This window comes from Gymnoscopelus braueri (assembly GCF_963280865.1).
Source record: "Gymnoscopelus braueri genome assembly, chromosome: 11".
Taxonomy (NCBI): domain Eukaryota; kingdom Metazoa; phylum Chordata; class Actinopteri; order Myctophiformes; family Myctophidae; genus Gymnoscopelus; species Gymnoscopelus braueri.
In genome coordinates, this window is record NC_137613.1 from 33,341,575 (window position 1) to 33,365,522 (window position 23,948).

General features: G+C 42.9%; 1 protein-coding gene across 1 annotated transcript in view; it reads left to right on the forward strand.

Annotated features, from left to right (window-relative positions):
* csmd2 (CUB and Sushi multiple domains 2) overlaps window positions 1–23,948 on the forward strand; it is a gene marked incomplete at both ends in the record, with an annotated part of 387,232 nt that overhangs the window by 175,386 nt on the left and 187,898 nt on the right. The window contains 2 exon segments of the mRNA XM_080442648.1: window positions 16,611–16,723; window positions 20,943–21,020. Coding sequence (XP_080298774.1) covers window positions 16,611–16,723; window positions 20,943–21,020 — 191 coding nt within the window.

Below are 23,948 nucleotides of genomic sequence, written 5' to 3' on the forward strand. Positions count from 1 at the left end.
AGCAGTTTGTGTTCAGGGGGATTGGACAGTTCATTATGATGGGGATGGGTTCACTTCAATCCCCCAGAACCAAGAGGGAGCAGTGAAGCGCATTGGACGTGGTGGCCAATCATAGGTACTGCAGCCTATTACGGCTGGGGCCAGACACATGAACGAGCGAAAACGGTTTCGACCAATGTGGGCTCTACTCACGAGCTTGCGCACAGGGTTGCGCACGGAGGTGACAGTACTGCGCATGCGAGACAACACGCAAAGTGACACAAAACGCCTCACATTGGCCCCAAAATAGGCCCCACCCGTCACATTTCCAAACCCGGAAGAAGGGGTGAAAAGGGAGTAGCCTATGCGCTGGGTGAGCAACTCCGTACAAGTGAATGGGCGGGGATTTACGGTGCCCTCTCTATTTATTTGTGTGTGTGTGTGTGTGTGTGTGTGTGTGTGTGTGTGTGTGTGTGTGTGTGTGTGTGTGTGTGTGTGTGTGTGTGTGTGTGTGTGTGTGTGTGTGTGTGTGTGTGTGTGTGTGTGTGTGTGTGTGTGTGTGTGTGTGTGTGTGTGTGTGTGTGTGTGTGTGTGTGTGTTTTAAAGGAATTAGAAACAGTGATCGAACAAGGGATAGAGCGAGATGGTGAGAACGTAGAAAAGGTAAAGAAAGACGGAGAGAAGAGAAGGCAGATACACCTTCTGTATAGACAGAGAGAGAGTTGGAAGCAAAGAGTGAACACTCCTCTGACTCATCCCTATCCATTTTCACACTCACCGGGTCAAATAGCACTCCGGATTTTGCTGTGTTCTTCTCCCTACTTGCCAGACTGATTGTCTGCTATTCTCTCTCTCTCTCTCTCTCTCTCTCTCTCTCTCTCTCTCTCTCTCTCTCTCTCTCTCTCTGTCTCTGTGTGCCTGTCTGTCTCTCTGTCTCTCTCTTGTTCTCTCTCTCTCTTTCAACCCTCATTTACTCCCAGGCTCAGAGGAGAGAGGCGTGATGCGTTGTTGTAATCGGTGCTGGGTTATTATTGGTGTTTGTTTATAGTTGTCTTTTATGGATCTACAGGGAGGGCTCAATTACCACCGCCCGCTTTCAGGAGTGACCTTGGAAACTCATTTGTTTTTCTCCCGCTAACCGCAAGTCCAATAGCAACTCAGACGATTACACCAACACCAATCTGCAAGTGTGCCCCCATAGTGAGTTGTGATAATATGATAGAGTGTGTCCCTGAGTGAGTGTGTGTGTGTCTGTTTTTCTGTCTTTGTTTTCACATCATCATCATATGCTGTGACAATGGTTAGGATCAGAGGTTGGGAATTAACATAAATCATTCGGAAGTCCTCACAGGTATAGAAGTACTTGTGTGTGTTTGTGCCTGATGTGGGCGAGGCGTTGTGCATTAGCTGGGTTTGAAAGAACAGCAGCAGGAGCGAGTAAAAGGAGAGGCAATAGCTACAGTATATTGTCTTAAGACATTTATTTTTCACATTCACTTCCATCAAACCGGCAATTTGGTCCTGCATGGTTCATTTTGCCATGCTTGAGCTCTCAATAATCCAAGACCATTAGGCTGTGTGTGGTTTGCTCATCAGCACCGCTGCACAGCAGTTCCGTGCCGCTCGGGTCTGACTTATTGCTCTGATCTGTGCGACTTTGTTTACGTGCAATCCGGAGTTGTTCAGCGAGGGCAGATAGATCAACTCAATGACGGGTTCAAATGCAGAACCAGTGTCACTAAACTTTTTCTTGATTATGAGTCTGCGTTGCATTATAGTGGCACTCAGATTATTGTAATAAACAGTGTGGATGGAAAAAAAGTACTTTCCCTAACACTTGAAAAAAAAAAAAGAAGCTTAACGTTTTATAAGACCCTGAACCCTGAGTTCTCTGTTATGCATTGACATATGCATTCCATAACATCAAATGGAATGGTTAAACTACGGTGCAGCCGCTGATTGCGTTTCACATCAAATAGAAGCTATAGGGGTGGCATAGCAGCGTGAAAGAACATTCATCTGATTGTTCGGTGCTGCGTTTTTAAAACACAATCATGTCACAGAGAGGACACCAGCATTTGAAGTGACTATCATGTCCTCCTAAAAGAGATCAGCTCACAGTGACTAGGATGTTTATGTCTCTGTGGAATGAAGCAGCATGGCAAAAATAGTCAAGTTCACTCTTCATTTCTTTGGCTATTGAAGTCACAAGAAAACAAATAAGGTACAGATGACTATGATAGATAGTGTGTGTATTGCAAAGGCTGAGATTAAGAATGCTGAGATCTCTGCATATTTTGCCTTTGCACAAGACAGCAGTTCTGTTTGTGTTTATCTCGAATAAAGTTCTCTCATCTATACAATGGTGTTAAATTGCCTATAGTGCTCAAAACTTTATTTGAAGGAACTGTCAAGATTGCCTTAAAAAAAAGAATGAGAGCAAGAAGAGAGACCTATCTTCAACATCAACTTCAATTTATTGTCACATTACAAGTTTACGCCAGGTATATTAGAGTAGGTGAAATGTGTTGTGCTAGCGTCCCAATAATTGCACAGAGAGAGAGAGAGAGAGTGAGAGAGAACAAGCCAAGATGAAGGGCAATGTTGTTCTTCCCAAAAGGACATTTCTTTCAATCATATCATATCATGTCCATATTATATGTTCTATGAGGGCAGAAAATGAGTTGTGAAAAAAAGAAAGAAAGGAATCCCTCTGAAGATTTAACAAGGCTAAAGGCATGATGGCCATGAATAAAACATGTTCACGCTGTAAAATCCATAGTGTTGATTTAACTTTGAGTGTAAGAATGGAAACCAATTTGGTTCCGATGGATCCACAATTTCACCGGTTTGGCCAGTGAAGCGTTGCCTTGCTTCTGTACGTCACTTGTTGCCCTCGGGGCTTCAATCCAACATAGCGTGGACTTACACAAGACCCAGTCGCCGGAAGCGCCTCTGCTAATGTCGTAGCCTTGTGGACTTATTATCTTGACAGTTCATAGAGCCTGGCTGGTGATTGTTTGAAGAAATGAATTAATAAGTGGTGCGGGTTTCGTGTTCCTGGGAACCAGGGGCTTTCGCTGGATAGTTTGAAAGCCCCGTGTGCATTTTGGTCTGAGTCACAGCTGAAGGTCACGGCTCAAAGTAAAGCCCCAGTTGCAGCCGCCTTCTAATACCGCCATGCCGGAGTCAACGCTTTTCAGGACTGATTAGTTTCACTACAGACGGATGTGACACATGCGAGTGTGTCTTGCATGTGGCTATTTCTGTGTGTGTTTGTGTGCGGGAGAGAAGAACATGTATGTGTTCATACATGTATGCAGTGTGTGCGTCTGCGGTCGCATGTGCTTTCATTTTTGACAGATTAATTTGTGTGTGTGTGTGTGTGTGTGTGTGCACGCGCGCATGTACTGTATGTGTAGTTGTGTACACTGTATGTGTACACGTGCTGATGCTTCTGTGCATTGGCATGCCATGCGCGCACATGCAGCCCTCTCGCTGCGCTGGCTTTGATTCCCGGAGCCTCATTAACATTCTGAAAGTTTGGGCTTTAAAGTCACAGTGACCCCGACGCTGCTGCCGGCACCGGACCCTGCATACTGAGCAGGGCCCTGATTGATCTGCCTAAGTAGCTGCAATTAATCCACTAAGACCGGGAGAGCATCCGTGTCATCTTAGATTTGAACCACTTTAACCATTATTTTATAGCAGATATACAAGCTGATCTGATTTGCTGAACTGTTAGGATTTAGAAGACATTTGTAGAATCGGCCTCAGGTCTTAATGGGTTAACAGAGAAGCTCAGAGCCAGGATTACCCCCCCCGTTACACACACACACACACACACACACACACACACACACACACACACACACACACACACACACACACACACACACGCGCGCGCGCACGTGCATGTGCACACACCGCCACCACCACCGCCGCTACACAAATGCATGAGAGTGCACAAATGTAAGCGTGGTCATCAAACATCAGATCAAAAATGAACGGGCGCGTTTGAACGCTGACCCCTGCGGTGTTTGATCAGGAAGTGAAAGTGTTTCACCTCTGGCCCGTTGAACCACGCCCATTACCAATTATGCATGGAATCGTTTAACATTTTGGCCCTTACAAGCGAAAATGGACGACATAAAATGATGAATAAAAGTGTGCCGAAAAAAAAAGGTTGGCTCTTTCGGAGATGAAGGTCGCCAAATTGCCTGATGACAATGACCTTTGTTAGAATTCTGGAAGGTATGAACACTTTAATGAATCGCACCCCCACCCCTCATTGGCTGCTCCCTGTGGCACTCTGTCAACGTTATGTAAAAAGGTCTTTGACTGGCCTCGCATAATCCGAAGACCTTTTCTCTGTACTGTGAATGGGTTATGGCTGTATTAATAACTTTTCTTTTCAGTTATTAATAAACCCATCATACTGTCCAAAGGATGGGAAATTTAAGTTCTCAGAGTCAGGGTTGTGTGACTAATTCATCAGTAGGAATACCCAGGACAATGACGTAATGTTAATAACCACTTTATTAAACAACACTGCTTCTGCAATTTATCGCACTTGAATGTAATGAGAATCGTGCATTGCAGTGAAAATAAAGCAATGGATAGTCTAATCACTCCGAATGAATGGAATATGCGATGCAAAAAAACATTGATTAAAATATCCATGATCACAAAAAACCTATAAAACCCATGGTCAGCACATTGAGGGGGATATGAAAAAGGAGCTGATATGAGATTTGAAGTTGGCCTTCTGGTATTGGTGGATTGGGTACCACTAAATGAGTTTCTTGATATTCTAACTACTTTCTTCTTGGTATCCCTATGGTGGCCATGATCATAGGCCCTGGCAGCATTTAACTTGTAAATCGAGGTATATAGGGCTTAAGAGGTTCATTCTAGGAGAGCGTGGCATTGTAGCATGCTATCAGGGAGTGCTTGCTTCAGGAAAGGAGGGCTTGCAAGTGTTGTCGTAGCAACCAAGAAAACATTGTCTGATCACAGACAGTTCAATTAGGAGATTGCACATCTAGTACCCGTATTTAGGCCAGGTGCTGGATAACGAGGCAGAAAGCAAACAGAAGTTAATATATCTGCACGCTGGGGTGATTTTTGAACTTCTGTTCGATCCCAGACAGAGACAGGAGCTGTGGATAACACCACCAGGAAAGACCGCACCTTCAACAAAATAGATTTAAGGTGATTTAAAAGAAAGTATGGTGGTTTATGGGCATAAACGGCAAAGGATATGAAAGTGTGGCATGAAAGAGCGCACTACACGCGAAGCAAATCTTAGATGGTCAAGGGCATCAGACATGGGAGATTGGCTGCCAGCATGATCGTTAAATGGTGCACTGCACGCAAGTGTGGGGTGTACGACTACATCATAGGCGGTCGAGACATGGAGTGGACCATGGGTAAAGACCTTGGAGAGGAGGATAGAAGAAGAATCAAAATAGGGGGAGGAAGGGTTACGAGATACAGTGCACACTGCCATGTTGGCAAAGTTGGGTTTAAATACCACGCTGATTTAAATACCACGCTGAGGTGTCATCAGCTTGATTGAAGACAGGTGAGTGATTGACATGGGGCGGAGTTGTCAACTGCTTCATAGGCGAGGAAGATAAATTAAGGAAAGGACACAACGTGATTTTCTCTATCCAGCAATTCCAGCCGGCAGATTCGTCACACTGGGTGGCAAACCGCGAGTTCGATGGAATACATTGGAGTCACTGAGGGCCAGGTGGACCAGCTTCTCTGAACGCTTTTTGAAATACTCGGCTCAGGAAAATAAAAGAAGACACATCGCACATTGTTTTCTGCTGTGTTGCTTCTCGATGTGTACACTGTATAATTTTATAGAGGTATCTAAAGAGCACAAAGTATGTTTCTGAATGTGCCAAAGTATTGCGAGACTGTCGATCAATTCCTGCCTGACGACCAAATCTCGCGATACCACTGAGGCAGAAACGATACTTGCCCGCTGTTTAGATGCCTCAATAAAGTTATATACTGTGCACATCGAAAAACAACCTGTGATATGTCTTCTTTTATGTACCTGAATCAATTATATGACAAAGATCACAATCGTTCAGAAATATAGTTTGCTCATAAGCTGTCCAGCCAGGTCTCATAGACTCCAATGTTATTTCACCGAACTTCCGGTGTGAATTTTCCACCCGAGAGCGCCATGGCGCATGCCCGGCGTCCAGTGCGTCCTTTCCTTAAATCAGTTTCATTGTTGATCGGCCTGTGTCTTCCCTCCTGAAATTCAGTTGAACCAATTCCATTGGTCAAACATCAGTCTAGTGCAGGGAAGTTACTTTAGTAGCTCTATAGGTCTTTCACACAGTCACACTAGAAATGACAAAGTGACAGGCTACAAGCCATTTTGAAACCCAGCGACATTAAGCTACAAACTGATCATGTTGACTTTTGATAAATATCCGACATGTCCTATATATCATAGTAAAAAACTCACGTTTGTATTAAAATGGTCATACATATGATAAGATTGTTATGGCGTGCATGCTTGGGAGTGTGTGTAGGCTTGTACTACATCTCTTTATGTGACCCTAAAGGAAAAGGGGATTTTAGCAGGAACTAAATAAAAAAATATTCAGTGCAGAAGTTACATAAACCCGCAACAGTGGATAAGATGCATTGTGCTTAGACATTATATCTAGGAACTTAACCACTTAAACCCTATTTTACACCCTTTTTGAGTGGTTAAAATCAGTAGTTAAAATCACTCTGTTCATTTTTTCCTGTGAGGTCCATTTCCCAGCTTAGTCCTGGCAGCTCTGAAGTGAACACCTCATCCCCTGTTGGCCACTGCCATCACCTCGCCCTTGACCAAAATATATATTTTTCGGACAGTCATCAACGTCTGACTCAGGCCGTCGGGATCTCTGGGGCCAGGGAACAGGAAAATGATTTAGTATTGCACTCCCGGGACCAAGTCTGCACAAAAATCTAATACGGTCAGCCAGACAGAGAGAGAGAGAGGGAGAGAGAGAGAGAGAGAGAGAGAGAGAGGGAGAGATTGGGGGGAGTGTTGAACAAGCCACAGCACTCTCCAGGAGCCCTCCATCAATCTGTTTAGGACTCTATGTTGCTCCCCTGTAGTGACTTTCAACCCCTTTTCGGTGGTAAGAGTAAAAGACGAGAATGAAAGAGGGAGAGACAGAGGTGGCAGCGGGTCAAAGGGATCTTTATGGCACTCTGATTCCTTATTTATGAGCAGGCTAATCCCTCCTGGCAGATCTGGCGTCCCCTCCCTCCAGTGCCACAGCTTATCTGATCCCCGCGCCATTCTTTAGCTTGATGGCTGCATGTTAATGGGAGCTGATCCGAGCTCAAATTGCCCTTTAACTCAAAGGGACATTTTCATTTGTCCCTCTGGTGAAAAGGGCGATGGATACATTGTAACAAGGCAGAGAGATCCCCATGGAAACTGTGTGTGTTGTTGTGTGAGTTGTGGTGGTGGGGTGGTGGCCGTGTGTGTGTGTGTGTGTGTGTGTGTGTGGGGTGAGAGGGGGGCAGAGGGATCATGTTGTTTATGATTAAGCTCCATGCTGAAGTGTCAAGAGACAAGTCTCTTAGACTCTCTTTCATTATTATTATTATCTTTTTTTTCCTTTCTAGCAATAGATGATTTGCGTTGGCGTCTGTTCAATTGTTTGAGCCGGGATTAATCCATTGAAGTTTAATGTGAACATAATACAGTGGGATGCAATGAAATTAGTGTTTTTGTAATGTTTCTTGTCTTTTCACTGTGTTGTGCTGTAATTGCTCATATCAGGCTCACGCTCAGGACAAATTGTGTCTATGTCTTGCCTTGTACAAACAAGGCAAGACTCATTTTGGCCTTTCTTTTTAAAGCAGCATTATGTAACTTTGTTGTAATGAATAAGATGCAATTTTGTCCAATCTGTATGGTAGAATATGTTAATACAATATAACTTATACAATTGGGGTGGTTGTATTTTGTCTCCCTGCTCTTCTATTGAGACATTTAGATCTGACACGAATTTTGACCTGATGGTCAATATTCAATTTATCCCCTGATCAAGCAGGCAGGCTCTATTAGGTAAAAGGTACAAATTTCAGCACTTAGAGACCCGGGTTCAAATCTGGGGAAGAAGAGGAAAGTTACAGTGCTGCTTCAAGGGCAGTAATGGCCATGCTCATCCAAATAGCATACTTGTAGTCAAGCAAACAGTATATCACCGCTGTCTGGCATAAACCTTGTATCTCCATATTTAACCTTTTGATATTTTTCACCGATTTGGTGCCGTAAAATGTATTATTATAAATGTATTATTACAGAATATGACCTTCTCACCTGGTTTGAAAAAGAAAAAAAGTGAACTCGCATACTGGGGTATTTTTGTGAAAGGTTAAGGTTCAGAGAAATGTATACAGTATGTGTCATGTCACGTGTTACTATTTTTAATTGTAACACCTGCACCACCATTACACTATTAATGTCACGCACCCTCTGCCTAGAGGCAGCTTGCACACCCCAGGGGGTGCATGCATCACAGTTTGGGGGTCTCTGCTCTAGACAGACGTACATGTCAGACACTCTATGAGTTGCCCGCTTTACTTGCCCCCATCTTACCCCTTCTCTTAAGTGATAAAACGTGCACCCTCCCCTGAGGCCCAGCAGTCAGACTCGACTTTGTCAGCCACACGTGCTTCACCATAATCATAAATCACGACCAACGTCATATGACAAGGTGTCACATTTCCACGCCACTTTCATTACACCATGCAACCTCCGGGCCACCCACTGAAAGGCAGGAAAATAATAATGCAATCAGATAAATAAATAAATTATGCTCATGTACCAAAAAAAAAAAAAGGAAAGGAAAAAAAAGTAGACTAGAGAAAAGTAATTCCCGTAAAGGCAGAGGCTGAAAGTGATTGATTCAGGGTAGGACATTAATCTTGTTTCTGAGCTCACTGCCGTACGCCCATCCGTTATACCACAGATGAAAGGTGCGCGGCTATACGTTTAAGGGCAGGCGCTCGCTGCGGAATGCTCAACGAAGGCCAAGTAGGTCCCAAAGAGTTGAACTTTGACATTCCTGCCCGTCTGTCAGCGATCATGTCTGGCCGAGAGGCCGTGTCATAAATCTAGCTGACAGGCGACGTGAGTTTAAGGGATGAATCCGGGATGCACGCCGGGTGAAAGCTTCCAAAGTTCCAACTTCCTTGCTGCTTCCTTGCAACACATCGGGCAGACCTGATCGACATTCATCTGTTCATCATCCTTCACTTTAGTCCCTACAATGGTGGTTTAAATGGTGACAGTGAAGGTGCAATTACATCTGCACACTGCTGTTGTTCCCATTGTTTATTCCAAGGATCTGATGAATGTTTCGATCCTATTCAGATCCTAATGAAGATCCAGGCGTGATCGAAACAATGATGATACTTGCAATAAACAGTGGGACCAAAGCGGTGTGCAGACTTTATTTTTTCCTTTATTAAACTGTGATGACAGTGCCCGAATAGGAAATTGCATTATAACTAAATAACTCAGAGGAATGTTACAACACAGCTATACATTAGTTACTGTATACATAAAATATGTGACAAAATGAAAGAAGCGAGCTTTGGGATGCGAGCCGGGATGCTGTTTGTGGCTTTGATCAGGATATCTCTCATATTCTCCCAAAGAGAAAAGGGATCTCCTTAATCATTTAAACACCCCCTAAGGTGGGATAATATTATGTCAGTTTGTGGCCTCCCCATGCATGGAACCCTCCGGAAGCACCAGACAAGCTGAGAGAACACTGGATCTGACAGCTTCAAGTGACTTTGACTGCCACATCTCCTGACAGCCACGGAGCACTGAGGGGCATTTCATGCGTTGACACGACGCGTCTCGGACACTTGAGCGCCGACCACTCACACGCACACCCTCAGCGTCATTGGCGTGGCTTTGAGAGCCCAGACGTGGACCTCCGCGGCGCGCCAGGAAATGGGGGTCATGGAAGGTATCCTGGAGGGGGCCAGAGGTGGAGGTAGCGGGGGCCACAGGCAATCAAAGTGATTTACGGATGTGGAGACGAGGAGCCTTTTGCTGAGAGCGGCAGGCGAGCTGGTGACATGCGAGACGTAGAGGTCTCGCCGCCGTTATGCTTCCCCTCTATACCTTGCTCTCGCTGGCACTCGTCCATTCTCCTCGCCGCATGCTCACAGGGTGGCTGAACACGACGAATCACTGATGCTTTGATACGCCTTCACCCCATGTGCTTTCATTTTGCCTGCCTCTCTCTCACACACACACACGCACACATTTTCTTTTATTCTCTCTCTCTCTCTCTCTCTCTCTCTCTCTCTCTCTCTCTCTCTCTCTCTCTCTCTCCCTCCCTCATATTACTCTCCTAGTGTGTTTGGCTTCGGCTTAAATGATTAGCCTTGCTACTGTAAGACAGTGGCCCCTATGCGGGAAGAGCACACTATGTAAACTGAAGGGGCATTCTCTACATCAAAATTGCAGCTAATTCCTGGCTAAGCCCAGAAAACCCACGTGCTTTATTTGATCCTGTGAGAGCTCAACAGGGCCAGTCTGTTGCAGTTAGATTGCTCCGCCAGACGCCCTCGCTAGGCTAAACTGTCTTTTACGTTACATACCCCACCCCGCCCCCCCCACCGACCCTTCTCTTTGCCCACACAGAGGGCATACAGAAAGCCACTTTATTACTTTTCCCCCATGGTGGCTGCTAGAGGATCTTGAACATACAGAGTGGATATTGGCTCGCAAAGTATGTCCTCTGCCCTTTTTTATTATTCCCCCCTCCCCTCTTTCTTGCTATATTTATTTATTCACTTTTTTTTTACCACTAACAATTTATTTTCTCACTCTCTCTCTTTCTAATCCCCCCACCCCTCCTCTCTCTCACTATCTCACTTTTGTTCCGTTCCTTACTTAGTTTTAATGAGTGCCAGGTAGAGGTCTCCGCTAATGCACTTCTCCTTGTGTGAGAGAGAGGCTGATGGGTAGGGTGGGGAGATGGGGAGGACACAGTCTGGAAAATCTAATTTACAGGTGGGAGATTGGAATACGTGTGCATGTGTGCAGTGTGTGCCTGTGTGTGTGTGTGTGTGTGTGTGTGTGTGTGTTCATGTTTGTGTGCGTGGCCACAGGAGATGAAGTGTCCCCAAACGACTTTGGCTTTAACAGCTGAAGAAGTGCCTGCTAAGCAAAGGCCCTCATTAGCATACAGATCAGGAGGCACTTTAAGTGTTTGTAAAGTATAATTCACCATGGCTTTGTCAAGCCCATAAAAGAAGTGTCCTTTTCCCAGTGAATGCCCAGGCAGATATACCTCCACAGTGTTTCCTACGGAATTTGATTCTATTTGTTGTAGTAGCTGACCAGGAGAGAGAGAGAGAGAGAGTGTGTGCGCGTGCGTGTGCGTGTGCGTGTGTGTGTGTGTGTGTGTGTGTGTGTGTGTGTGTGTGTGCGCACGCTGGCTATAATTGCACTGCAATTATTTTAATTGCCAAGTACAGTACTTTGTGGCAAATAAATCATTTAACAATATATAGCTTGATTGCTTCACTAATCTAATTCACTGTCTAATAAAATGTAAAAAGTGAATAGTTGCTGTTTAGTATTGGTCAAACGTGATCAAGACAACCTTAATTTCAATGTATCCAGTCAAAGAATAGAAAAGCACATACTCAATAAAGATCACTCGCAACATTTTGCTTAACGGCCTTTTTCAGGCATCAGGTACCTGAAGGTTATTGACTGAAAAATTGCTATAATTAAGAATATTTTTCTTTATCGAGCGAGTGAAGACCGTGAGCGGATGTTTTTATTATTATTTGATCTGTGAGTCTGTATGCGCCACCATCGCACCTGTTGCAAAGACTTTATCCAGGTGTGCAAAAGACCAATATATCCTATCAAACAGATTTTACTAGATCCGCATTAGCCTACTTCATGTATGAAGTTGATTTTGGGAAATATTTTTGGACAGGCATGCAAGGTGGGGCAAAACATCAGCCTGGAAAGCATTCAGTGTTATGTACACTAATCTGTACGTAACACACTGAATGTATTGTTTGTTTCTTCCGTTAAGACTGCTCAGGACTATGCTCAAGTTCCTCTGTAGTGTCTGGATGGCCTTTTGCTGAGTGTATTTCTGTGATTTTATTGTTGTATTTCAGCGTGGAATTATTGACCTTCTCAGACATAATAATTATTCACCGTCATAAATGTTTCTTGTATACTCGCTGTAATTGTCCTATAGTTTGTGTGCTTCGCATGTGTTCATTTTCATTTATTCAGTCTGGTTGAAGATCATTTATTTGAACCTGAGCAAGACTAATAGGCACTCTGTGAACACATTGACTACACTTGTTTGACCAGGCAGGGCCTGCCTAAGTGTTACTATTTGAGGAGTGTTGTTTTGTCCATGCTTCATTCTGAAGAAGACGTTTTTTTGTCGAAACATTAATCAAATAAAACTTTGACTGGGAGCACTTTAAGCCACAGTGGGCAGACTTTTATTTATTTAATAGCCAGTGTGAGAGCCAGCATTCCAGGAAACATTGCTAACAACCTCTTTCAAAATGTGGTCCCTATTTTGGGCATGCCGTTAGGGCAAGAATGATCAAAAATCTTGAAAATAGCAGGTCTACTAGCCCAGAATGTGTCGCAGTGCAACATGTTGTGAGCTGGTAGACCAGTTATCTTCACTATTTGTCATACAAGTAAGTATGGAAGGCTTAAGTGGTTGAACTGATTAGTTATGAATTGACAGAAGATAACTACAATGGAATCAGATTGCTGTACATTATTTTAGATATAATCATTAGTTATGAATAGAGAAGATTAACTACAATGGCATCTGCTTACTCTACATTATTGCCTTAGATATGATTAGTTATGAATAGACAGAAGATAACTACTACAGTATCAGATTACTGTACATAATTAGTTTACAGTAAATATGATGATTAGAATAGAGGCTATTCTGAAAGACAGAAGAATACTGTGGTATCATTCATATTACTATCTGGTATCTGGTAACACTGACACACAGGGTGGTGGATGCTGCCTTTAGCTTTGCAGTACAATTTGCGCGCTTTCTGAAATATAAGAATGAATTTAATAACTTATTTGAAGGTGGTCGCTTACAGTGGTCATGTAGACTACCATTTTACATCATCCAACAAGGGCCAATTTGTGGGCTGCACAAAGTCACAGCCACCATCTTTCAGAACCTGTGTGAAAGTTGCTTAGCAACCCCGTTCACACACACTGAATTTAAATGCAATTATTTATTGACAAACATGGCATACAAATAATAATCTCACATGGGCATGAAATAATTACCCGTCATAATGGCTGCCCTGTCTAAATAGAGTATCTCTGTTTGGATTGGAGGCTCGGCTTCTTACAAAATAGTTTATTTACATTCTTGTCACAACAGTGTCTGCGTTGCTATAGGCAATAGAGCCCAGGAATTGATTGAACACCTGTCCCTCTTTATCCATGTATCTGAGAGAAAGTTCAGTAACAGGATCCAAGATTTATGGGATTCTGACATCAGTCAAACTAAACGTTCCCATATTGGACATGCAAATCATGTTGCCTGGAGATTGACATAATGGACTACCAGGCTAATTACCTGTGATGATTTGATCTGGATGAGAATCGGCTCCTCTGCTGCAAAGATCTCAAAGAATATGTCAATTACAGGATGAGATCTTAATGGGGGGGGGGGGGTTGTGTGTGTGTGGGGGTGTGGGGGGTGGTGAATTGAATCTCAAATAGTGGCTAGTGGACTTTTTTTAATATAATGTTTCTTTGAATTTTCAAGCTCCTTTTCAGTCCCCCCCCCCCCAAATTAACTGGTTGCTCAGTTAATTGTTTATCAGCAAGTAAAGGCAGTTGAACCCACCAATAACTACCTTATTTTCCAAGACAGCAGTGGGCTCAAAGGAGTCCACTGCAAATGAATATACTCAAAGTTATATTATATACCTGCTGTTGAAATTGTAACCTAACAGATGCAGTGGATCGCTGGCATCTGATGCGGTTCTGGTGGTGCTCTGTTAGTGATGTGCTTTTCCAAGTCACCTTTTCTGTATAGAACCGCTCCAACTTAAACCAAACATCCCTAAAAAGTAGAGCAATCATTTATCAAATGTATATACCCGATTGCTTTTTCTTTTTTTTTGTGATTTATTTATTTCATCTTTAAATGATGTACACATAACAGTAATAAAAGCGGCAAATAAAACATTATGTCTGATTATTTATTCACGGTAGCACAAGTTATGGAGATGTAAAATTGACTATGCTGTGTGTGGTACAGCCAAGTCTTAAATTGAGGCATATTCAGCCACTGCCTCTGAGCTCGCTGCTTGCCCCATGCATGTCCCATCTACTACAAGACACAGAAGAATAGAAATGAGGTCTTTGGAGAAATCAGCTTTTCTGACCTGCCCTGCTTCTAAATATCTCTCTGTTGCCGTCAATCTCATCTGTTGCTTCTGCCCACACGGCTGCCCCTTTGTAACTCCTGAGAGTGTACAAATTGCACTTCCATTTGGTTCCATTTGTATCCTCTCAGAGTTAAATTAACAATGAGGAATTTACGTTGTAAACGGGCTGTCCCACATTAGCATCCTCCTCCGCTCCTCTGTCTCTCTCTCTTCATTAGCTACCGCTGTCCCTTCCTCACCCTCTCTTAATGCTTCAGCTGTCACAGCAGCACTGGTTGAAACCTGGAAATATTCCAAGCAAATTAATTGGATAGCTAAGCTAATCACGCTGGTCACACTGGTCAGCATTCCCACGTGTGTTTTCTTAAGTGTCTCTGTACTCTGTTTTGGGGAAAAAACTATTTTCCTTTCAATATTCATATGGATTCAGGGAGCAAACAATTAAATAATGAACGTCAAATTCATCCACTTGCACAAGCAGTTGATATTGACTACCACCTTCATACAGCATGCTAACCTCAACAATGTTAAATTATAGCTATCAGAGAGAGAGAGAGAGAGAGAGAACATTTTTATTTTTTTTAATATATAAATAAAAAATCATTATGTGGCAGCCAGTGTTAACACATCGACCGCCAGAGGTTAATCTCATAATGTACTCACCAGTGCCAAGGTGTTTTTGTTGTTTTTTTGTTTTTTTCATGTCGCCATAGATCTTGTTAAAATCCTTAAGATTGAGCTCTACACGGTCTGTTTACATCCGCGAGATCTCCCTGTATCTCCCAGTGAAGATCGCGTGTCAAACGGGGCATCCATGTTGTAGTTAGAGCGGATTACGTTAAACAGTGAAATGCGAGGAGAAAAAACTACAGGAAGAGAATTGAGTTTCAGTTTCGTCTGTAGAATGGGAGCGGGCGTGATCGTCAAAACCGGATCCCAAATAATTATATTTCCGGTCATCAAACCGGAAACGGAAGTGGATCAAAAAAAATCCGGAAGTGAACCCGGAAGTGAATAGCGCGAAAAGACCGTGGACCGTAGGGCTACGGTCTCGGCGCTTAACAGTTGGATTTAACGGACCGTAGGACTACGTTCTTGGCGGTTAATGTGTTAATGGTGGATCACCAGAAATTAATCAATGTATGGGAAATGCTGCTCTTTCTATTGTGTCATACCATGGTTCAGTGGCGGCTGGTGGAATTTTCCCCAGGTAGTGCTACAACAAAAATTAAGCCAACACTACAATTACTTGAAAACCGTACTTCACTTCAGCCCTATATACATTTCGGCCATTTGAAAATAGCCGATCTGACATTTTAAGGATTTTTATAATTTTTACACATTTGAAAAATTTGAAATGGGACTTTCTGCATATTGAGTACTTTTACTTTTGGTATTTTAAGTACAGTTTGATACCATTACTTCTGTACTTTTACTCAAGTAAATTTTGAATTCCAGACTTTTACTTTTACTTAAATAAAACATTTGAATACTTTTCCCACCACTGATATCCATTCACTGCAATAACAACGACGCTTGTGGGCTTGTACATTGACGATACCGTCGTGCGTCGAAGCATAGCTCAGTCAGCATAGACATAACAGGCATAGAAAGTGAAGCTCAGCAGTTGGAATGAGCAGCAGCAGTCAGTACAGTTCTATGTGTATAGATATCTATGCGTTAGAGGCGTAGCAAACCTGCGCTCAAAGAAGCCCTGTTCATTGAAGAGTGAACTATATGCATGCTCAAACTAACATTGCGAGTCAATGTTTAAAGATTTTTGCGCACACGGCATTAAGTTTAGGCACAGTAGAACGCTTTTTATCTGCATTTTATGGTAGATTTCACTCACTAGTCATTAACTATATAATATTTACCTTGTTGGTTTGATCATTTAAAACATATATAGAATATATTTTAAAGTAATACTTATTCAAGGAAGATTTAGGTTTAGGAGAGGTGGTGTGGCGCACTAGCGCCCCCCTATTGACGGGCTGCCACTGCTATGGTTTGCAGTAGTTGCTTTGTGCTTCCCCTTGTGTGTGTCTCTTATGGAACCTTGGATACTCGATTATGAATGTACCCAATATTCTAAATACCTGACAGACCTCTTTTCTTTGTTTCAATGTCTTCAGGTTCACAGGGCCCAACCTCCCCTCGCCCATCATCAGCAGCAAGAACTGGCTCCGTCTGCACTTCACCTCGGATGGCAACCACAAACTGAGGGGCTTTAGTGCCCAGTATCAAGGTGAGATACCAGTGGAGACTTTATAGCTGTTTGATATTAAATGCAGCTACTGTACTTTTCATCCTATTCCACTATTTTAGCTGCAGGTAGGTAGCCAGTGTAGCAGAGCAGGCCTTCCTGATGCCCAGAAGTCTAATATTTGAATAAATAAATGAATTAATTGGTTTATGCACAAAAACAAGACACTTGCATTCTGCAGAACGGCATCAGAATGTCAGAATCAGAATCAGAATCAGTTTTATTGTCACATCACAGGTTTACAAGGTAAAAAAGTGGGTGAAATTCGTTTTTGTACATCGTTCCCATCGCAACGTTAGTTTCCATAGAAAGAAGAGGGGGGGGGGAGAAGAAGAGGGGTTGGGGGGCAAGTGGGAAGGAGATCAAAACAAGAGAGCAACAGAAGGCCAGACAAGTTATCTACATATTTACAAAGTACCTGAGATAATAAAAAACTAAAAAAAACTAACTAAGGTGCCTGAGCATAGCAGCAATGTATGTATACTGGGCATGTTATACTTATACTGTGCATGATATACATATGGACGTTAAGGTGCTTAGAGGAAAAGAGCACAATAAAAAGACAAAAAAAAAGTCAGTGCGTTATACATGGGATTAAGGTGCAAAAGGTCAGTGCGTGTCCACCTAGGGTGGACTGACCCTAGTATAATCCGCAAGTAGCTCCATGAGGGAGTGCAACAAAAAGTCATTTGTACCTGGTGTAGTCCACAGGTGTGTCCGAGGGGGAGCTAAGTCCAAGTCATTGTCCCTGGTATAATCCACAGGTGTGTTCAGGAAGAGCCAGAAAAGTTTTGAACACACCTTGTGTGTTCAAAACTCAATTTTGACACAAATGACTTTTTGTTGCATGAATGTGCATGAATCAGGCCTCCCCGAGAATCTATTAAGCTTATTAGAAGGGAGTCTGATACGGGTAAAAAGAATCGGCTTGTCCGCATTCTGGTTTCCCTGCTTGAAGACCAGTTGCCTAATATCTCCCAGGGGGATTCCCCTTTGGATGAGTGTTAGATGTTTGAACCCAGGTGTTTTGAATCCAGGTGCTTACACCAGTAAAATAAATGTATTCATTAAATGTATTCTATGTATTTAATTATATTATATCCTATATGTAATAACTACCCTGGATGGCTTGGTTCCAGGCTTAAAATAATTCATATAAATATTTTGGTAAATCTCTATGGGGAAAATGAATGGGCTTTCTATTTGTGGAACCACAAAATGGCCGCCAATACTATGCTCTATCCACCTGTTTCCGCGGGAATTTACTGGAGCAAAAATCCTGTGTGGGAAACATCCTGCGGGGGGACCGGAAGTAGGAAATAGCGGCTCAGTGTGTTTACATTTGCCAGCAGAACGTAGCTGTACTGCGAACGGGTCTTTTGCATGTAGTTGAAGCGCAAGGGGGCGGGGGGCGGGGGGGGAGAGAGTCAGCGCACTGAAGTCAAGGCACAGACTACTGTGTTGTTGACGGACAACGGATGCACGCTTATGAGAAACAACACAAATAAAACCTGGCAAAACAGTTGCGTGCATTAGCGCAAGATGAGGATAAATGAAACATTCAGTCTAAATGTCCAGCAACTACTACCAATACTTTTGTATTTGAAACCTTACATTTCTCTAAATATTATAAACTCTTAGGACAGCCTAATACAAATATAATTTATGAAAAGGCTACTATAGGCTACAGTGAAGTCGGACTGAATGACTGAAACGTTTTTTCTTTTTTAACTCTCTTGGTGATTATCTGGCACAGTAGTTGTGGATTAGCAAACTGGACATTAATGTTTCCTTTTCGCGTGCGAATTACTGGACATTTAGACTGAATGTTTCCTTTACCCTCATCTTGCACTAATGCACGCAACTGTTTTGCCATGTTTTATTTGTGTTGTTTCTCATAATAAGCGTGCATCCGTTGTCTGTCAACAACACAGTAGTCTGTAGTGTGCCTTGACTTCAGTGCGCTGACTCTCTCCCCATGCACCGCCCCCTTGCGCTTCAACTACATGCAAAAGGCCCGTTCGCCAGCTGCGAACGAGCTACGTTCTGCTGGCAAATGTAAACACACTGAGCCGCTATTTCCTACTTCCGGTCCCCCCGCAGGATGTTTCCCACACAGGATTTTTGCTCCAGTAAATTCCCGCGGAAACAGGTGGATATAGTAAATACTATCTTTGTCATAGATTTGTTCTATATAGAATATTATACATTTCTTTCTTTTTTCTGGTGTCTTTCGGCAAAGCTAACATTTTCCCAAGCAGAATTAGCTAATTAAAATGCTGCAACATGATTAGATTTGAAGCCCAATTAACATGATCACACATGTATGCAAAAGCACACAGACACACAGATGCACAGGCACACGCCAGTATGAGCGGGGAATAAGGATTAGTCTATCCGTCCATCACTAAAATGACAAAAAAAAGAGACCATCTCTAGGAATCTCACCTCCAGTCATCCGCTTAAAGATTCAAATGAGAGATGGGGAGGGAGGGAGGAAGGGAGAGAGAGAGGGGGGGGGGGGGGGGGTTCACTGAGATATGGACAAGATGAAAGCAGCTGAGGACGATCGGTGCATATGGGATTATAGGTCCAGGGCCCTATAATTACCACTGCTTTACCCTCACCCGCTGCCCACTAGCCGTGAATTACTGCCCTCTACCCGTGAAATACGGATAAGGGAGCTGGCACTGTCCCTAAACGGTATTTTGCGGCCGCTATACCTGCTATATTCATTATGCCGACTCCGTTATTTGCGCTTGGAGATTTGCCCATGGCCGTGTTGTTGCATTATCCCCAAAATTGCCATTTTGCCCACACACGTTTTGGAAAGCGCATAGCGGAATCTAAAACCACCCGCTATGCCAAATTGGTTTGGTAGAGCGTGCGCCTGCAATGGACATGTCGGGAGTCCAGCTGGGCGCACAACGGCACAACGTTCAAAGGCTCCCTCTCGCCTAATTCTCAACAAATCTCGGTGATTCTAATTTTCCTATAATCAGCAGAAGGGAGAGTGTCAATTCTTTGTGTCAATTGCGTTTATATAAGATGATGGTCTATTCAAAGAAGACAATTTGTGCGTCACGCAATGCAATGCTCTCCAAATTACACACTTCAGGAACGCCCCTTGCCCAGTCCTAAATCCTAAAATAGTGGGTTTAGCCAGTATGGCCCATTATAGGGCCCCCAGTGTAAGATAAATTAATATTATGTTTAGAGACTCCGAGAGAAGAGGTAGAAGAATGACACTTTAATTAGATTGACTGTTGACTCGATACGCACACACTCTCCTCACTATGAATCCCAGTCAGCATATAGGCTCATTTCAGTTCTGAAGTGATTGTTGGATCGAAACCTCTTCACGTTAATTCCATTTAGGCGTCCCCCACATACAGAAGGTGAAGTGTTATAAATGTGTCTGAGTGTAGGTACAGTACCTTTTATTGTTTTCAGAATATCATGTGAAAACTGAAAATATAAAAATTAAATACAAAATTACATTTCATGCTTCTGCATAACATGACTTTCTGGCTTTGAAACACAATTTGGCTGAAACAGATAAATGCAGAGGAGTTAATTCAATAGAATATGTGTTTATAGACGTGTGAAGAGAAGCACAGATAATGTTGATGGTGTTTTTGGAAATGATGAATAAATGCATTTTGATGAGAGCCTCTCATTTCGCCCCCGACCCCCCCCCCCTTTCCCCTGTGAATGTGTTGATGGCTTTTTTTGTCCTTTCACTTTTCCCCATGCAATTATCATCAAACCCAATCATTTAAACTTTGTCATATCATTTGATACAAATGGCTATTTTGTGCGACTTTTATTCCACTTTTATGTACCCAGCCCACTAATCCTCATTATTCCCTTTCCACCTCCTCCCACAAATGGAGGAGGAAATTACACACATTGTTGAGCACCCCTTCCGTTTCTAAACCGAGCTTCATGAGTGGAATCGAAGGTTTTGTTGTGGATTAATATGGAAGTTTTGCAGCTTCGTCTGAGTCTTGGCGTACATTGTTCCATGATGAGCGTGGTTGGATTCGCTGATGAGAGCCATTGCTCAAGACCTCCTCACTATTCATCCATTTAGTTTCTTTCTGAATACACACTAGCATGAGAAGAGGCCTGGGCGTGATGAGTATTGTTAACGTTTGGATCTCTCTAATAATGTGTTTCTCTATTTTCCCCTTTACAGTCAAGAAGATGACTGAACTCAAATCTAGAGGTGTTAAGATGCTGCCCAGCAAAGACAACCACCACAAGATTTCAGTGTGTAAGTTATGAAGTGAACTTCTTTGTCTTGTCAAAAAGTTGCCCCAAGGCTAGCCTACTTTGCAACAAGCCTACTGTTTTTTGGGTGAATGTTTCCATGTGAACGTGGGGTTTTATGAATTTGAAAGCACTGCAGCTTCACCAACAAGTTCAGCATTTCTGGTCGCAAAACATCTGCACCACATTTGATGGAGAGAGCAGTGGTTGTCATCATATTACAGGAAGGAAAAAATGTATGTAGTTTTACTGACAATGATGATTACGATTATTTCCTGTATATATTCTGATTTCATCTATATATTCTATGATAGATGTGTGCATTGTCTCATTCAAAATAATGTGGTGCACTGCAGAGAAAACATTAATATCTCTGTTTGCAGAGTATAGCTCAGTTTGCAGAGACAATAATGCAATGTGCTATTGTTTTGTTATACCGTGTGAAAAGGTGTGATAAATAAGGACCAGTGTTTACTTCTATACGGGAGACAATGCAACGGCCTCCTCAGAATTTTCTCATTGCTCCGCTTTTGTGCAAAGTCTCCTTTCCCTCTTAGTTTGGAGGAAGAGGTGAATGAGTGGAATGGTAAACACATGAAGGCCACACTGTCTGCTGAAGAAAGGCCGACCAGTAGACAAAAGACAGTGGCAATTGCATGGTTGCCCTTTCTTCCATGTTATGGAGAATAACTCTCTCCATTGTCTCTTGTCCAATCTCTTTCCCTCTCTCTCTCTCTCTCTCTCTCTCTCTCTCTCTCTCTCTCTCTCTCTCTCTCTCTCTCTCTCTCTCTCTCTCTCTCTCTCTCTCTCTCTCTCTCTCTCTCTCTCTCTCTCTCTCTCGTCACTGGGCATTATCGCTTCCCGGCTTTATTTATATTTCTGTAACCTTCACATCAACACCAGATCACCTGTATCAATCTTAAAGATAACCAGTGACAGTGTTTGGGTTTGAGGCTGGATAAGCCCACGTTCAGACATTTATTATTATCTCGTTATTCTCCTCCTACCTTCACACTTAACCTTTTTTCGCCCGCTAGCGGCGGGGCGCCAAGGATGGCTGTTGGTTCGGTTGATCGGTCCATTCACCAACTGTGGCCCCAAACATACCTTGAAAAGTACTTGATGGATTGCCATGGCATTTCCCCGGCACCTTCATGAACCAGAGGGGTTGAAACAGAGGGGTTCATGAAGGTGCACACAAGTTATCCCAAAATATAGTGAATCTAGTGCTATGAAACTTGCAGAGCACATTTTCGTCTTTATTTAACCAGGTAGACCTCATTGAGATATTGAATCACATTAAGATAATCCGTACAGGATAAAGGAGACAATTAAAAGCAAACATAAATAAAACACAGGATTTGGCTGGCACAAATGCTAAAACTAAATACAATGGAAATTTCCCACACTTGGTCTAATTCTTTAAGTCCTTTAAAGTTGAGACAAAAGCATCATAAGTCATCAGTTCTGTTAGCTTTAAGTCTTTCTGAAAGGTGTTCCATGCAAAGCGGGCAGCGTATTTGAAAGCTTTTTTTTACCCAGCTCAGTATATGAGCATATGGATTGGAACAGTCAAGGTCAAAACATTGTACGAGTGGAGGTTGTCCATGGGTCCATAGGTGAGTACATAGACCCGAGGAGAGCTTTATAAAGCTAAACTGCTTTTTTGTACAGGGTGCAATTCATTCATTCATGCTCCCTGAAAGGTGCACCCTAACTATTTGAGTGACCCCATGACCTGTCCTCTAGCCCCACCCGCAGTCCAAAATATAAACTTTTCACAAAATATTTCTGCAAATGGCAGGATGAACCCCGCTGATTTTGGTGACCCCATTGCTTTATTCCTCTAGCAGCGCCATGCACTCTTTGGCTGATATCCATTTGGGTGTAAAGAGTAGTACCGACTGTAAGGGCTGCTGGTGGTGCTTTTAGCCTGTTTTTACTTTAGTATCTCTTCACCCACATTCTTATCCGATCCAACAGGTATATCAGAAGAGAAATACACAAAACAGCAGCCTGCTCTATGACATTTAATGTGCAAACACACACACACACACACACACACACACACACACACACACACACACACACACACACACACACACACACACACACACACACACACACACACACACACACACACACACACACACACATAAACAATGTTTCTTCAACCGCACTTGATGTTCAACAGACCGTCTGACAAAGTTGTTGATAAATATTAATTTGTTTATGTGTGTTGCACATTAAATGTGGTCGAGCGGCATGCTGTTGTGCAGATTTCTCTTTTATCTACCTCGTTGACTTTATTATCCTGCACTAGCTCTAAGGTGGACGTGCATATCCTTTCTTAAAGTAATTATTTTCAAATTCAGATACAGATGACTTTATTTGTCCTAAAGGGCAATTCCTTTTGCAGCATACCCAGTCCACAGACATGACAAAAAAAAGACCAGTACCTCTGTTTCCCCCCGAATTCCATTTCTTCTTATACTGTACAGACATTCCTGTCATCTTGGATGTCTGTGATTAGTTTGCAAATGTCTTGCAATTTTTTGCCCTCTCACCTCTTTGGTTCCCATCACTTCCCTGGAACTGATGAGCCTCATCCATAATGCATCCTCTTCCCAGCCAACTGGGCCAATGTGAAGGTGTCATATAGGCTTGGCCCCACCAGTCAGAATCGTGCCACCACCCTGTCTGTCAAACGGCATCAGAGGGTTGGCCGTCGTTCCATCTTCCCGGGCTGTGCACCTTGTGGCATGCTTAAAATATGATTCAGAGTGTACACACAGGGTTCATCTTTACTAAACGGTAAATTGTGAAATGAAACATGGTCAAGGCCAAAATGATAAATTAAGCGTCAAGTTGATATATGAGAAGGCTAACGACATTGGCAATTTAAATGTCACACATATTCCTGGTGTCAATG